Here is an 18,406-nt window from a genome sequence, read left to right as displayed (position 1 = left end):
TGAATATTATGGGGTGAACTCATCCCCAGTTTCACATGAATTCTTTTATTGCCTTCCAACTGCTTTTGATCATTTGAAAACTGGAAAAAACAACCCCCACTATCCAATACACATTAGCTGAAGGGATGCGATATGGTCGCTGAGTTTTAAGGCAATTTTCAACTCTTCATTTAATACAACAGAAGACTCAAAATTGTATCTCTCAGACTAAATCCAAGTCATTTTTGTAATCTACTCAAAATAACTGATGTCAACCCCATTGAGTAGTTTTCGGTTTCTCAGAGACTATATATAAAAGTGTTCTGAAATGCAACAGAGTAACCAGTTAGAAAGCTCATTGCATGGAAAACACTTTGGATCAACCAGGCCAGCCACATCATACTGTTTACTGTTTACTATTACATTAATTGGACTCCTAATCAATAATTGTGCCACTAGATCATTGTGAGGCCAGTGGGGCAACATAGAAACAACTGAGCTATTAAACCCATGTAAGATCAAACTAACTTTCTTGGGAAGTATCTGTGGAAACTTGCATCCATCAATGCAATTTCAGGCATTCAGAGAAATATAAAAACACAGCAATCCCCATTATAGAATCTTAATATTTTCCTGGAAAGCGAGGATAGTTTTCCGAAAAGGAAAAAAGGAAGAAGGATGCATGTTACATTCATCTTCTGATCAGCCCACTTTACACTTTAAGTGTAACTGATAAAGCAGTGTAACCTGCATTGTTCTGATATTCCCTGAGAGTCTGTACCTATGCCATTGAATTCTATGGGAATTTTGCCACTGATTTTCAGTACAAGGCCATTAGTGTGAATAAGAAGTAACTTTTGCTCAGAGGAAGCAGGGTGTGGCTGGGGAAAACAAATAAGTGAACATTTTGTAGGCTATATGATAAGACAGATTTAGTGAGTATCCCTGCCACACCCACACCTCATGTCCCCTCAGCATGTAAAGTACACTCCTTTAGGCAAAAGGAGAATCAGGCCTGATGAGAGCAGCAGGAGATGATGGATTTGCTTGATGTAAACCAGTGCGAGATGAGATTCAGGCCCAGTCACCACGCCTACAGGCTGCCAACTGAAGCCATTTCCCATAGATCTGTCTCTTACTAAATTTCTGACACCTGCTCTACACCTGAAAATTAGATCAGCCTGGCTACAGTGGTAAGGCTGTGAAAAATTTTATGCCCCGTACGATGTAGTTAGATTGACCCAACCCTCATTGTAGATGAGCTTGGTCAATGGAAGAGTTCCTCCATGACCTAACTGCCACCTCTTGGAGAGGTGGATTAACTACATTGATGGAAAACCCCCTTCCATTGATGTAGGAAGCATCTGCACTACAGTGGCATAGCTGTAGCAGTGCCACTATATAACAGACATACCCTGAACTAACAAAAAACAAACAGTTCTGGCCCTAAATTCTCCTATAGGCTGGTCTCCCTGGATGACTACATTTCCCATAAGGCAACGGGCTGATTGGCCTCTGATTGAGCTGTGTGGTGAATCAAGGGAGTCGCATGGATCTATGTGCGTTATGAGAGACAGTCAGGCCAGGGAGCCTGGCTCATAGAGGATAATGGAGGCATCAGGCTCCAAACCACATCTCCCAAAATGCACTCAGAGTCATGTGACTCCCATGATGCACTACGTATCTCAGTTGGAGAGATATCAGCAGATTGGTGTATGGGAAATATAGTCTTCGAAACACTGAAGACAAGCGTACAAAGCCAGGCACTAATAAATTTGGGGCACCACCTCCGGGATGGGACAGCAAGCAGGTAAGAGCGGTCAGGTCGTAGAGCTGAATCAGGCGGCACAGTGGCGCACTCCGAAGGAGGGTACTGCTGGGGTCTCTGGGAAGGGGCGGGGGAAACTCACCTGTGTGACTGTCTCCCCGCCGCCGTGAGGCGAGGGGGCCGGGTGGCACCAGCTCTGGCAATATCCTTTTGCTGCCCCAGCATAACGCACATTCTTCTTCTTCTCCCCTTGCAAAGCGGAGCCCTCCCCCGCCCGCCAGCGCTGAGCACAGCCCCTCTGTGGAGTGGCCGACCCTCCCGCCGCCAGCAGGGCTAGGTGGGGTGCAGATGCTCAGGCTGGCTGGCTGCGTGCCGAGGAAGTGATTTACTTCCTCGGCAGCCAGCCTGAGCGCCTCCTTCCGAGTGACCACACGGGCTAGAATGTGCAAAGCTGGCTGGGCTGGGGAGTGTCTCACACCCGGCAGGTGCGGCAGTGGTCCACCCCATGGCCTCATGGGTCCCCCATCCCTGAGACACTGCACTTCACCGTGGTGCTGGCAGCAGTGCCCAATGGTGTGACCTGACCTGAAGATTTGCTGCTGCTGCTGTTGCCACTCCGCACCCCAAGAGATGGATTTTGGGGTCCTGTGGCTTTCCACCTATTTCCTCCTTTACTGCAGCTGTTGGACCAGCAGGCCGGGGGTGAGCCAACCATGAAAGCAGGACTGTGTTGCCATTGATCAGCTTCAAGCATTTTTTTTTTCAACCTTATGTTTTGTGCAGGGTTCAAAATGGACCAGTTTTTCCTTTTTTTGCCAGAGTCTGGGTGGCATTTTAAATACCTTTATCAAAATCGTGTTAGATGGTCATTTTACAGCTTTGTTTGCCAAAAATGCTTGCTAACAGCCTGAATCCAATTTTTATTTTTATATATATAGTAAAATCAATATCTTAGCCAAAAACCAGAAAATTAAGTTGTTGACAATTATTTGTGACAGGTTCGGTGTAGGGGAGGGAGTGGGGCTAGTTTTTATCAGAGAAACAAAGAATTTTGACAGGCTTTCCTATAGTCATGTTACTGCTAAATAGAGTCCTGAACAACTGTAAGATGCTTAGCTCCTTACCAGAGTAGAGAGTCACCATATGTTGTACTAAGATTCTCTTGCTTCTTTTTTCCAGGAAGTCAGTATAGTTTTTGCCAGCCCAGATGTTGGGCAGCCAATGTCTTAAGTTTTCACAATGTTTTGTCCACCTTTCATCAAGTATATGCCTGGTTAATATACGTTAAAAAGGCAAGGGAGACTTCCTTGGGAAGAATCTGTGCCACAGATTATGCTAGATGTGTAAAAATGTCAGTTTTTGATGGAACTGTAGAGGCAGTGATTTATCATGTACTTCTGGCAGTGCCCCAAATGTGCTGCTATTGCTAATGTCCTTCCAAACAAAAATAAGGCACAATTTAAGGACTGGACAATGTTAAGGTCAGACGTATGAACAGGGAGAGCTTAGAGGTGTGTGGCAACACAAATATCTCAAAAGAATATTTTTTTCTGAATAAGCTCTTGATGGAAAGGAGTGGCTCTTCAGGCAGTCATGCTGTTAGCATACTATTCTGATATCTTAGTCAAGATCGCAAGTGATCAGAAGTTATCATCTGATTACTCAGTTGCCTATGTAAAATGAACTGGTGATGGAAGTTCAGCATCATAACTGACATTGTTTATCAGAAAGGATGAGTAACAAAACCTGGAGAGGGTCTTTCTGTAACAAGGGCACTTTCGGTTGGAAAAAGAAATTAGCTTGTCCTCTGTCCATGCTGTCTAATTTTAGTGGATAGAACTTCTGTAACATTTCTGTCCTATCTTAATCTAGTTGACATGATTCTGTGTTGGCTTCATTTTGGTCACTTTATGCTTTACCTAGGAATAAAACTAGGGTCCTATTTTCCCAGCTTATTAAACTGGATAATGCCATTGAGCTACTTACAGTATAAGGTTGATATAGAGTTGTAACATTAAGACTGATGTCCACTACATATTTAAAACTAAAAAGTGACTTTGTAAAAATGACATGGGTTTCCAACTCTCTTGTGTCTCAATCAGGGTGGAGCGCCTTTGAGGTGTTTCCACACTAGCTCAAGGTCACAGACTCATGGCTATCCTATATTACTTATTTTAAATAATATTTCTGATAATCTGACAATAATTTAAACAGTTATTTCTTTAAAAAGACATTCTTATAAATTATGTCATAGCAAAAACAACTTTCTGGGTCACAAAAAAGAAAATGGAAAGATAAAATAGAATTAGCTATACCAGCAATGACAGGTTCTATACTTAAGTTTGTACATCATGAAAACAATGAAGTTTATCAAGTTCATCAAGTAACTGCTGAAGAAAAATTTGCATGCAGATGAAGCACAAGAAACTCAACAAATAGGGAACAATCACTTGAAACAGCTGCAGACACAAAACAAGAAATTACAACAGTTGAAACTACTAGCGTGGGATATAGATGACATTGACGCATAGTCACAATCTTTAAAACAATGAATTATGCGCCATTATACTTGAGAAAGGCCCTATTAGAATAGAAGGTCTTGAATATCCTAACGATATTAGAGGTAGGAAAAATCACAGAAAACAATTACTACAAAATACGTTCTAACAGTGAATTGTTAACAGATGGTGGCTGTGTACTCTAAATGCAAGGATGCTGTATTTTGTTTCCCATGCAAGATTTTCAACAGTTGGATTTTAACATAGCAATCATGGGTATTAATGATTGGCAAAATCTTATTCAGACATTACCGCAACATGAAAAGGCACAACACCACACTGAAAGTATGGCACAAATGATGTGAGCTGAGCGTAAGGTTTAAAAAAAAAAATCAGACAACTCTTGATGCCCCAAATCAGAGTCAGAGAAACAGCATTAGCATTGTGTTCTTGAACATCTGTTATCTATTGCTTAATATCTATCGACAAACAATCTTGCTTTTAGAGGAAGCCTTGAGAAATTATACCAGCCCAAAAATGGCAATTTGGGGGATTTGTACAACTACTGGGAAAATTTGACACTGTGATGAATGAACATCTCTAAAGAGCGACAAAGAGTCTTGTGGCACCTTACAGACTAACAGATGTATTGGAGCATAAGCTTTCGTGGGTGAATACCCGCTTCCTCAGATGCATGTAGTGGAAATTTCCCTAAGAGTAACTGAAAAGGAAATATATGACCACTATTTCGGACCAAGAATTCAAAATGAACTGATCGTTCTTATGAGTGATAAAGTGAGACACAAAATTGTTTCACTGATTTCTTTGGCAAAATATCTTGCCATAATTCTAGATTGCAATACGGACATAAGTCATCAAGGACAGATGTCGTTAATAGTGAGATTTGTCGACATTACATTTAAGTACATTACATTTACAGTTAAGGAATCATTTATCACACTTTTAGAAGAAGAGGACCCTATAGTTTTTGGACTTTTTCCAACTCTCCTTGATGAACTAAAACAAATGGGATTGTCTGTAATGAACATTAGAGGACAAGGCTATGATAATGGCGCCAATATGAGAGGATGCATTTCTGGCATGCAAGCTGGATTACTGGCAGAAAATCCACAAGCCTTTTTTGTTCTATGTGCCTAGCACAGCCTTAATTTGATTTGTGTGATATGGCCAAGTCTTCTGTAGAAGCTATTTCTTTTTCTGGTTTGCTGCAATGCATTTACGTGCTCTTTTCAGCTTCCACTCAACGAAACGCGCCGTACCCCTGAAGCGGCCAGCAGGTCCAGCTCCTAGAGTGTGTGTGGGGGGGCCCCCACGGGGCTCCGCTCACTGCCCCACCCGAGCACTGGCTCTAGACTCAAATATCCACAGCACGTCAGTGGTATTACTGTTATGCCTCTATCTGAGACATGCTGGGAAAGCAGAGTAGAAAGTGTGAAAACGTTGAGCTACCAATCTGAGGAAGTTTATGACGCACAGGTTGCTATTTTGGAAGAAGCCAGTGATATAAAGGCTAAATTGAAGCAAAGTCATTGGCCTCTGAAATATACAGCTTCAAGTTTCTAACATCTGTCGTAATGTTATGACATTCTTGTTAAAATCTCAAGTGCAAGCAAAATAATGCAGAGTCCAGCGATGCAGCTTGAGTCAACACTACCTTACTAAACACCACACAAGACTTTTAGTGAAATACAGATAAACTGGACTCAAGAAAGCACAGCAAGAGAGTTTGCAGAGGCACTTGATGTAGAGCCAAAAGTTCCATGTTCAAACATGACAAGAGTTTCGAGGAAAAAACGGCAAGCGGAATATGAAGGAGCAGATAAGCCCATAGAAGATTCAGAAAAGAAATTTGAGGCTGAATTTTTTGAAGTGATGGATAAAGCAATATCTGCTGTTGATGAAAGGTTTAATACCTTATGAGCACACCATGAACAATTTGGATTTTTGTATGACATAACTAAATTCAACAAAATAGGAAAACAAGAGCAGCTAATGACAAAGTGCAAGAACCTTGAGAGCCTCCTGAAACATGGTGATAGTTTTGATTTAAATGGACCTGAACTGTACGAAGAATTGAGTACATTGTCATCAATGTGGCCACATGCAAAACCGGTGATGGACATTGTACAATTTATTCATACCAGGAAACTTGTTGACATATATCCTAATGTGTACATTGTCACTCGTATTTTACTGACAATTCCTGTAACAATAGCATCAGGAGAACGGAGTTTCTCAAAACTAAAGCTCATTACCAACTCTCTTTGCTCTACAATGAGTCAGTAATGCTTGACTGGTCTTGCTATTCTTGCAAGCAAACAAGACATCACTTTGTCTTTCTCATATGATGACATTATTACTGATTTTGCAGCCAAAAAAGCCAGAAAGATTGCTTTTAATTAAAACAAACCTTTGTTTCAATACCTCTTCATAGAAATTTCCAATAAAATGTTGACAAATTGCAAATTTAAAAAATAAGTATCATTGTCAATAAATCAGAATTTTTTCTATAGCGCTATTTCTTTGGTGCAAGTATAGTCTATCACCATTATAGTGTGCTTAATTTGTTTAAACTGCATGTGGCAAGTTTTCCAGTACTGTAAGCTTATTTTTGTATTGCTAAAAGCAAGTCAGGCATAGGGGCACCAGTTTAATAAGACTGTGTAGGGCACCATAATCCTAAGGACGGCCCTGACAATGGGGGCTGGAATAGGCAATGTGCTGATAAGGAATGCAGTTCCTTGGTTTGTTAGGCTGCTGGTATGCTGAGACCACTGCCTATCATGCTTACCAATATGGCCTCACTTGTTTCCTGGTGCTCTGTCTGTATTAGGGTGACCAGGTGTCCGGTTTTCGACCGGAGCACCGGGTCAAAAAGGGACCCTGGTAGCTCTGACTGGGCTGTTAAAAAGTCTGGTTGGCAGTGCTGCAGGGCTAAGGCAAGCTAATCCCTACCTGTCCTGGAACCGCACTGCACCCTGGAAGTGGCCAGCGGGTCCAGCACCTAGGTGGGCATGCCTATGGGGCTCTTCTCGCTGCCCCCTCTCCAAGCATCGACTCCGAACTCCCATTGGCTGGATACCACGGCCAGTGGGAACTGCATGGGCAGCGTCTGCAGGTGAGAGCAGCGTGCAGAGTCACCTGCTGTGCCTCTGTCTAGAAGCTGGACCTGCTGCTGGCTATGTCCATGGCACAGTGCAGAGTCAGGACAAGCAGGAAGCCTGCCTTAGTCCCCCCGCTGCACCGCTGATCGGGAGCAGCCGGAAGTAAGCCCACGCCCCAACTACAAGCCCCAACCTCCTGCCCCAGCCCTGAGCCCCCCAAACTTCTCATCCCGACCCCACCTCAGAGCCTTCACCCACAGCCCAAGCCTGTATGCCCTCCTACACCCCAATCCCCTGCCCCAGCCCGAGCGCCCTCCTGCACCCTGAATCCCTCATTTCTGGCCCCACTTCAGAGCCCACACCCCCGATTAGAACCCTCACCCTTCTTCCCACAACCTAACCCTCTTCCCCAGCCCAATGAAAGTGAGTGAGGGTGGGGGAGAGCAAGCCACTGAGGGAGGGGATGTATGAGCGGGGGAACGGACGGGGCTAGGGTGTTCAGTTTTGTGTGATTAGAAAGTTTGCAACCTTAGTCTGTATCCATCTGTCTCTTCTTGTCTTATACTTTAACTGTAAGCTCTTTGGAGCAGGGATGGTCTTTTTCTGTGTTTGTACCCTGCCTAGCACAGTGGGGTCCTGCTGCATGAACAGGGCTCCTAGGTGTCATGGTAATACAGCTAATAAATATAATTGACGCTTTTCATTTCAAATCAGTCAAACATTTTGGGTCTGTTACTAAATTAACTGTTCCAATTTGGGTTGAACCTACCCAAATGAAATATTCGGCCAAGTCAGTTTTCCATATGGAAAACTCTGATTTTGCAGAAACTGAATTTTCTGTCAAAAAAATTACCAAACAGCTGTAGTTATTGCAGAGTTGCTCATGAGAACTGGAGTACTGGATTGGTTGAAAAAAAATGAATTACTGTTCAAACAATTCATATATGCAAAGTGCATATACTGCTAGACTGGGGAATATGCCGACAAAGTCGGAAATGTAAATTTGTTAACAGAAAAAAAATTAGGTAATTAGGTAACAGAAAAAAAATTAGGTACTTCAAAAATTTGAAGTAGCCATCTTGGTCAACGTCCCTTTAATGTATAAATAGCAAGTTAGAACAAATATTAGCGGAGAGTGGAAGGACAAATGTGATTTTATGGCCTTAAAATGCCCCCAACAAAACAAAACAAAACAAAACATTTTCTGAATTGCAGACAACATTGTAAGTGCACTATTAAGTACTATTTGTCATTCACTATATTTGTTAATAAGTAAACACAGTACCATACAATGAAAAAGTAACGTTAATATTAGCCAAGTGTCTGTGCTGGCACTGTATTTTGCAGCCACGGGGCTAACTTACCAGGTTTAAGTGTAGTTAGCGGCTGTCAAAATATTTATAATTTTACTTTTGATTCATTTTACTGATGCATTTGAAGTGCTGTCTCTAGTACAGAAGTGACACAGATTACTTGCTAATGACAAGAGCTAAGACTTTAATGATGTCCTCTATTGCAATATGTAAAACTGTTCAAGGCCTTTGTTTATTCTTGTTGAGTCACCACATACATTATGACAGTACCCTCAAAGAGCCAAATTTTCTCCTTTTCTGCATTCCATGTCACCCCCATGGGCTACCTTCATCCCTGATATTTCTCTACACATGCCACTGAGCTGAATGGAGGGGAGAATTTGGCCAACTGACCTCAGCAGCAATGTGGAGGTATCCGTTCGGACAGAATTTAACCCAAAAGTAAGAACATGAAGTATTTAGATACATTATGCAGGAGTACACATTAGCACGGCACTAAATTTAGCACAGATGATTAACTGTTTGAACCGTAATTTAATTTTCTTTAAAATATTTTGGGAGAATTGGTTTAAACAGCACTGAGTTTATTTGTTGGCTGTCAGAGCACATCCAAAGAGATTTGGACGGGACTATTAATGCAGAAGAGGCCATGCAACAGTTGTTCATAAAAAATCATTGTCCGCTGTCATGCCCAACAATTGCCTCACCATCATGCCTTACCTCGAAATAACTTTGGACTGCATTAATAAAAGCTTCATCAGCCACAATCTGCGTTTCTCCATTGAGAAATGCTTGGAATCGATCCTTGACTATCTGGAGCTGCTGCTTGCTTATCTGCAAAGACATTTCAAATGAAGAGAGATTAGTTAGCAAAATGGAAATTATGGAATTAAAATAACCAAATAAATAACCTTATATAATATTCTATCTTGTTACAGCTGGTACCCTGGTGCCATACCTGGGAAACCATGAGGCACACCTCTACCACATGGTCTTTTGCCTATTGCAATAATAGAGGTTGAATGAGACACAAATACCTTCATCCTGGCAAGTATATTCATGCTGTTGGCCACTCCTAAGAACATCTGAAATAATTCTGGGCAACAACCCACTACATCCATATTTTCTTTCCAACGCAAAATGCACACAAATTGCTACCTCTTCCAAACTGGGCATTTTCTGAACAGAACTACTAAGCTCTCCCCACACCCTCAAGATACTGGCCAGGTTCAGTGGTGACACAAATCACAATATAATTTACACTTGGAATTAGAAGGGTGCTCTTAGATCTGGACTAGGAAAGAGTGTGATTTTTTTTTGTTGAAATATAGTTATATAATTTGGCCTGCTTAGGACCAAATTTGCACCACCACTTAGCCCCTATTGTAGAAGCAGTTTTGCACCTTTAATCCAAGTTAAAGAATAGGCTTGACCATAAACTTTGTTTAGACAAGACTTCTCACTCTACTGATACCTGCTGAAAGAAAAAGCATTTAAATTACATTCATTTTGCACACCCTCTGAATACGAAATCAGCAAAGATCAAGGCATTTTAACTGTCAGACATTTTCTGATCCATCTACAGCTGACACAACTTTAACATCACAGTTCACGGCATAGTTCCACTGATTCTGGCTCAGATACATCAATAGGAAGCTCACAGCAGACTTATTTTGGCTTTAAGGCAACAGCACACCGTTTTTGTACAGCTCTAACTATCAGTTTAGATACAGAGGTTAAAACTGAGACAACCCCTAATGTTAACCAAATCCCAGCTGGTACACTGAAACAAGCTATAAACACCTTTCTACCAGTATAACTGAATCCACACTAATGGGGTTGCATTGACTTAACTATATTCATGTCTAAACAGAGTTAAATGGATACAAAAATCTGTTTGTAGAGCAGCCCCAGGACCTGCCACCTATTGTGTAACTAACGCCATGCATAAGCAATCAACTGCTGCCTTTACTTTCTGAATATCATCAAAAGCTGAATATGACAATAATAAAAGAGCATTTCAAAATTGGGTTTATTCAAATGTGAGGCGCGTGCGAAACGAAAGATTAACTGGAAAAAATTCTAAATATAAATACTGAAGTACAACTGGATTCAATGAATATATCTGGATTAGAAAAAGAACTAGATAAATTCATGGAGGATAGGCCCATCAATGGCTATTAGCCAAGAAGGTCAGGGACACAACCCCATGCTCTGGGTGTCCCTAAATCCCTGCCAGAAGTTGGGACTGGATGACAGAGGACGCATCACTCAATAGTTGCTCTGTTCTGTTCATTTCTCTGAAGCATTTGGCACTGGCCACTGTCAGAAGACAGGACACTGGGCTAAATGGCCATTGGTCTGAGCCAGTGTGGCCGTTCTTATGTTCTTAATGAATAATATAAGCTAGTGAGGGAAAAACTCAAATCCAGAGAGATGATTCCTTAAGATTTCATGTGCACACTGATGAGTTCAATGACGATTACAAGAGCAACAGGAACATTATGAAGCAAACGGTTGGTAGGCTGAGATCTCTGGGTGACTTTTCCAGAATTTGAGGTTAAGAAAGAATCTAAATAGAGAGCAAACTAAACAAAATGTATGTGGCTAATTAAGTCTTGAAGAGAAAAGATAAGGACATTAAGAAAAGCAGAATGAGTTACTACCAGAAAAAGGAACTGAAAGAATCAGAAAGTTTGTACAACTCTATCAGTGGGAGGAGGAACTACAACTCAGAAAACAGACCGATTCAACATGTAAGAGGGAAATCAAAGTAACGATGGTTCTAAAATGGCCAAGTTACCAAACTGGATTTTAAAATCTCTCTTCAAAATAACAATAAAGCAGAGAATTACAGACTATTAAGAAGTAATGAAGGCCCATTAGATACAGCTGTTGATAAAACATAGGTGCGGGAACACTTAGAAAATGTGGACATAAATATAATTGGGTCTAGATGACAACTCACAAGGTTGCTAATGTGGTTAGCTAAGGAATATTCTGAATGGTGGTAATTAGTTTTGGAATGCCATGGTGAACAAGGTGAATGGGCAAAGGAAATGCAGTGTGACTATCTGGTTTGGTTTATTTTACTGCTATCAGAAAGCTGCTTTGCGAAAAACAGTAAAGCAAGGGATGTCATTGCTTATTTAAGAAAACGAGAAACAAATTTGCATTTCCCCCTTTGAGAGATGGGAAGGGGGAGCTATAAGCAGCTGGCCCAACCTGCTTCAACATACATGGTGTCTAGTATTTCCTAGCCTTTGTCTTTAACAAACGAGAACAAACATTAGGTTTCATTCCTTGGGATTGGATCACCTGACCTGAAATCAGCAAAAATAGCTCCATTTATTCAGGGTTCTAGCTCCTGAAATTTGAGCACATCAGCAGGAGCCCTGTACTGTTAGGCAGCATTCTAGAGCCTACCACACTGGTAATGGAGTGAAAATGAGTTCAGTGGAGAGTTCTGCTGAAATGGGTAAATACAGTCCCTGGTTAGGTGACTAGTGACAATTCAGCATTCACAGCTCTCAAGGAAACTCAATCAAACTTGGGTAAGTTTATTAGTTATCCTATTTTTAAAAAAAATCTAGTGCTGAAGCTGGCAACAAGTTCTGTCAGCAGCCCATTGCATCATCAGGCCTGAGACAGTATTTCCAAAGCTTGACAAATTTGTTTGGTTTGACTTGGATGGAAGTACTGAGAAACAGATTGAAAACTGACCAAGGATCATCCACAAAGACACTGAGCAAGCAGGAGGCGAGACTAGCAAAGCGTCAGGGGAAACGCTGGTAGGTCCCCTTCTATCAAGCACATTGGTGGGATCCATGACGGGACTTAGGTGCTATTATGTGCAGCGTTGCAAGGCCTATCTTCCAGGTGCCTAGAAAAGTCAGAGGAACAACCCTGCACTCCACAAAGCCGAGTTAGGACCCTTACACCATGAACGGGGAGAGCACGAGAGCTGCCTAAGAACGGGACCCACAAAGCCAGCACGCTAGGCGGGGAGCCAACTAAGCTTGCCAATGGGAGATGCCAACGTGAGAGCTGTGCGCTAAGACCCACTCCTCTCCCAGAGACAGGTGCCTAAGACAAGGCTGCAGGGAGGTGGCGATCTCTGCTATGATTCATGACTGGGGTGGGGGGAGAAGCCATTTGGCTGCTTAAGTTGTGCATAAGGCCCAAAACAAAATGGGGGGACAGAAGAAACTCCCTTGTAACCTTCAGCCTAGTGGACAGGGTACTCACCCAGGATGTGGGAGGGCCCTAGTTACAGAGTCATCCTAACTCCTTCTCTGGCCCAATTAATAGTTAATCAGTCAATTGTTTAATTAAAGTGGAACAGATTCAATAGGAGAGATTGAAGGAGACGCAATGCTTAGAGCACTCACCTGAGAGGTGTCAGATCCCTGGTCGAGCCCCTTCTCCTCAGGAGGAAGGACCTGAACTAGAGCGAGGGGTCTCCCATAACCCAAGCGAGTACCCTGACCACTAGGTTACAGGTTATAAGGCTCTGCCTTCTTGTCCCCCTCACCTCCTAGCTGTAGTGTGAACGCGCCTGCAGGACCCAATCTGGCAGGCAGACTCTGAACATGCTGACTGGATCAGGCCCCTGTGACTTAGGGAGCCAAACACCTCTGTTCTCTGGTTTGTAATGGCTCCAGGGCTTAGGTGGCAGCAGTCAATGGAACTGATGCTGCTCACAGAGTAAGTTTAGAAGGTGCATTTCTTTTATGGAACTATCCTTCCCACCCTCCAAAATCTAAGGTACTAATATGGCCGGAACACCTACCATAAGGCAGTACTGCACATGCTCAGGCAGGAGACGATGCCTGGGTGCCTAGATTGAGTCCTGCAGTATGCATGCGCAGAGGAAACCCTCCCCTACCATCCTTCTGCCCCACACACAAACACCTTAGGTACCAAGTGAGGTTAGGCGCTTCCAGGCTTTGATGGCAGTTGAGTGGGAGCTTCTGGGGAATTGCAGCGGTAGCTAAAATCACAACCTAGATACCAATGTACCTTCAAGGTTCTCACTCTTTAACCCATCCTCCAGATTATTAATAAACAGTACATGGTTAAAACTGTAGATAATGCTAACTGGAATCTGTTATTACATCAGTGATGGACAATGAAATTATTCCTGGAGATAGAGGTTAGGAACCAGAAACACCATTAAAAAAAGAAAAATTCAGCAGACAAATATACCTCTTGATACACCAAAAGATGATGTACCTGGAGGAGAGAGATTCGGAAGATTAGAAAATACCTGACGTGCTGCATCTTCACTTTCATGTTGCATCTTGCGGGGACCAAGTGCCACATACTGGTCTGGTTTGGTATTTTTTAAGATAATTTTGTCAGAGAACTCTCTTTATTAATTTTCAATTTGTAGCACATTACCTCTCACAGCAATTTCCAAAAGCCTGTTTATTACTACAAAACAAAAGTCGTTTCTGCTCCACACTTATGCAGGAGATTGGTTGAACTGCCTTCAAAGTGAGTGATGTTGCCTGACATTTCTGGAGACTAACAGCATTCATCTCATGCATTGTTAATTACTCCAGGGGGCAGTGTAAGGCATCATTGGAAATTTCCTTATTAGAGCTGTGGGTTTGGTTTTCTTTAAACCACACAGTTGGGAGGGGGGAGGCCCCCCTTTTTTCAAATCCCATCACATGTGGCAGTGTTGCTTAATAGCACCTTAATGTTCTCATTTTCTCCCCAGGCTGCAAAATAGCACTGGTTTATTGATCTTTTTCCTCTTTCTACAGCTATGAATATCATCATGAAAAAGTCAATTTCTAACTGAAAATTAAATTGCTTTCATATTCTATTTAGCTTTTGCAGTGCCAAGGAAACAGATGACCGGTGAAGGAATTTCATCTGCCATAAGCCTAAGTAACAAGAGAATGTGTTTGAACACAATCCACACCGGAAAGGAAATCCTGAGTTGACCACACTGTGGGTATTTGATTTGTGCATGCGTCTTTTAAATTCTCCCACCATGAGTTCCCTATGTTGGTTGTTAGACACAGTTCCTTGTGCTTAACGTCACTTAAGTTGTGGCAATATTTATTATTTGTATTCAAGTAGCACCTAGAGGAAACCATCAAGAGCCAGGCCCCCCTGCTGCTACAAACACAAAAAAAGGCAGTACCTGCCTGCCCTGAAGAGGTCACAATCTAAAACAGGCAAAGAGTGAGCGAGAGGAAGGATTATTATCCCCATTTCATAGATGGAGAACTGAGGCATGGGGCAACTGAGGGCTTGCCTGCATGTAGAGTTGCACCATTTTAAATAAAGGTGTGACTTTAAACTAAATTTAAGATGGTGCAAAGCCTGTGTGAACACTCATTTCAGTTTAAATCCAGCCTTACTGGGTTAGCTTAAATTGAACCATTTTAAGCTCCACTGAAATAAAGCACACTCAACACAACATGCCCACACAGGAGTCTGTCCTAGTTAGACCAGGTGAAAAGTGAACCCAGATGGCCCTAAACAACTTGGCCACCGTCACATGGGGCAGGCATGGCAAGAGCCAGGAATCGAACCAGATCTCCACAGTTCCCAATCCAGTGACGGTAACTGTCAAGATCACCCTTTTGTTGAATTCTTCCTCAGAGTATTTCCAGCTCTAAAGACTGATCTCAGTGCCTAGATTTGGATCCTACAGGCATGCAGAGTGCTTTGCTGCACGATGCCCTTCTGGAAGGCAAAATAATTATTGGTAAATGAAGGAAAGCTCTGCCCAGCTGTTCCTGCTTGGTTCTAGCAACTTCTATTAGCAAAGAGCTAATTAACTGCCATTTGGACAGCTGCTGACCTCCTCTGTCAATAGCCCTTTAATGCCATGCGTGGGGCAGGGATGTGGGATTTCTACCTTCTGAAAATTTTTATGGATCCTATGTGGAAATGCCCTCTCCCCTCCTGAGCTCAGATGCTAAGGTCAGTATTAACTAATTTTTAAAAATAGAGAATTTGGTGACAGGAAAGGAAACATTCTAACCAGCATTCCAGGCTTAATGGGCAGATTCTCCAGGATCATATAAGTCGAACCAAATAATGCATGGGATGTATGCCCGGATTCAGCAAAGCATGTGAGCAGCAGTCCTCTTGACTATAGTTCCCTAACCAGATTGCCTAACATGCCTGAGCAGCAGAGCCCAATTAAGTTTGAGAAGACAAAGAATCTGCTAAACCTATCTGCTGAACCCTGGTTTATTTCAACAGCAGCACTATCTAAACCAACCTATAATGCAGATTAGATTGGGTCCATATCCCTGATGATGCCACAGCACAACTGGCTGCTGAGCTCTGTGCCTTTATCCTCACACACAACTATTTTCAAATTTGATGACAACATATATCTCCAAATCAGTGGGCACCGCTATGGGCACCGGCATGGCCCCACAATATGCCATATTTTTATGGCCAACCTGGAACATGCTTCCTCAGCTCTCGTCCACTTACGCCCCTTCTCTACGTATGCTACATTGAGACATCTTCATCATCTGGACCCATGGAAGGAGACTCTGTGAAAAAACTCCATGATTTCAACAGATTCCACCCCAACCATCACCTCAGCCTGGACCAATCTACATAGGAGGTCCACTTCCTAGACACCACGGTGCAAATAAGTGATGGTCACATTAACACCACCCTATATCAAAAACCTACTGACCGCTATGCCTACCTTCATGCCTCCAGCTTCCATCCCAGGCACATCACACGATCCATTGTCTACAGCCAAGCACTGAGATACAACCGCATCTGCTCTAACCCCTCAGACAGAGACCAACACCTACAAAATCTCCACCAAGCATTCTCAAAACTACAATACCCCATGAGGAAATAAGGAAACAGATCAACAGAGCCAGACGTGTACCCAGAAGCCTCCTACTGCAAGACAAACCCAAGAAAGAAACCAACAGGACTCCACTGGCCATCACATAACAGTCCCCAGCTAAAACCCCTCCAACGCATCATCAGGGATCTACAACCCATCTTGGACAATGACCCCACTTCACAGGCCTTGGGTGGCAGGCCAGTCCTCACCCACAGACAACCTGCCAACCTGAAACATATTCTCACCAGTAAGTGCACACCTCACCATAGTAACTCTAGCTCAGGAACCAATCCATGCAACAAACCTCGATGCCAACTCTGCCCACGTATCTACACCAGTGACATCATCACCAGGACCTAACCAGATCAGCCACACCATCACCGGTTCATTCACCTGCACGTCCACCAATGTAATATACGCCATCATATGCCAGCAATGCCCCCCTGCTATGTACATCGGCCAAACTGGACAATCGCTACGGAAAAGGATAAATGGACAGAAATCAGACATTAGGAATGGCAATATACAAAAACCTGTAGGAGAAGCACTTCAACCTCCCTGGCCACACTATAGCAGATCTTAAGGTGGCCATCTGTCATGGTATAATTCCCCACTCTGAACCTTAGCATCCAAAAGATGGGGCACCAGCAGGAATTCCTCTAAGCTCAACTACCAGCTTAGTACTTGTAGCACTGCCACTAACCAGGAATTCCAGTGCCTGACACACTCTGGTCCCCACAAAACCTTGCCCGGGGACCCCCAAACCCCAGACCCTCTGGATCTTAACACAAGGAAAGTAAACCCTTTCCCTCACCATTGCCTCTCCCAGGCTTCCAGGTTACCCTGGAAGATCACTGTGATCCAAACTCCTTGAATCTTAAAACAGAGAGGAAAATCCACCTTCCCTCCTCCTTCTCTCTCCCCCTCCCAGATTCTCCCTGAGAGAGAAAGTGATCCTAACACAGAGAGAAAATTAACCTCTCTCTCCCCCTTCCCTCCTTTCTCCCCACCAACTCCCTGGTGGATCCAGACCCAGTCCCCTGGGGTCTCACCAGAATAAAAAAAAAATCAGGTTCTTAAACAAGAAAATCTTTTAATTAAAGAAAAAAACAGTAAAAATTATCTTTGTAAATTTAAGATGGAATATGTACAGGGTCCTTCAGCTATAGACACTGAGAATACCCTCCCAGCCTAAGTATACAAGTACAAATTAAAATCCTTTCAGCAAAATACAAATTTGAACTCTTTCCAGCCAAATACACATTTGCAAATAAAGAAAACAAACATAAGCCTAACTCGCCTTATCTACCTAGTACTCACTATTCTGGATACATAAGAGACTGTATCAAAGAGATTGGAGAGAAACCTGGTTGCACGTCTGGTCACTCTCAGAACCCAGAGAGAACAACCACCAAACACTAACAGCGCACACAAAAACTTCCCTCCTTCAAGATTTGAAAGTATCCTGTCCCCTGATTGGTCCTCTGGTAGCCAGGCTCACTGAACTTGTTAACCCTTTACAGTCAAAGAGACATGAAGCACTCCCGTTCTATTAACCCTTAACTATCTGTTTATGACACCATCCTGGTGTCATAAACTTCAGCAAAGAAGCTTCAGGACCAGCAAAAAAAACTTCAGGACCAGACTTCAAAGAGAAACTGCTGAGCTTCAGTTCATCTGCAAATTTGACACCATCAGCTCAGGATTAAACAAAGACTGTGAATGGCTTGCCAACTACAGAACCAGTTTCTCCTCCCTTGGTTTTCACACCTCAACTGCTAGAACAGGGCCTCATCCTCCCTGATTGAACTAACCTCGTTATCTCTAGCTTGCTTGCATATATATACCTGCCCCTGGAAATTTCCACTACATGC

At 42.8% G+C, this 18,406-nt stretch overlaps 1 protein-coding gene across 17 annotated transcripts in view; it reads right to left on the bottom strand.

Moving 5' to 3' along the window:
• The window catches only part of CADPS (calcium dependent secretion activator), a 372,967-nt gene that overhangs the window by 285,776 nt on the left and 68,785 nt on the right, over positions 1-18,406 (bottom strand). For all 17 annotated transcript variants that reach the window (XM_030571245.1, XM_030571256.1, XM_030571246.1 and 14 more), the window contains exon 2: positions 9,404-9,517. In XM_030571245.1, coding sequence (XP_030427105.1) covers positions 9,404-9,517 — 114 coding nt within the window. The remainder of the gene's footprint in view (positions 1-9,403; positions 9,518-18,406) is intronic.

The sequence above is a fragment of the Gopherus evgoodei genome, chromosome 7, assembly GCF_007399415.2.
Source record: "Gopherus evgoodei ecotype Sinaloan lineage chromosome 7, rGopEvg1_v1.p, whole genome shotgun sequence".
NCBI classification, from domain to species: domain Eukaryota; kingdom Metazoa; phylum Chordata; order Testudines; family Testudinidae; genus Gopherus; species Gopherus evgoodei.
The sequence above is the reverse complement of the archived record's forward strand: the minus strand, read 5'-3'. Positions and strand labels throughout refer to the sequence as shown.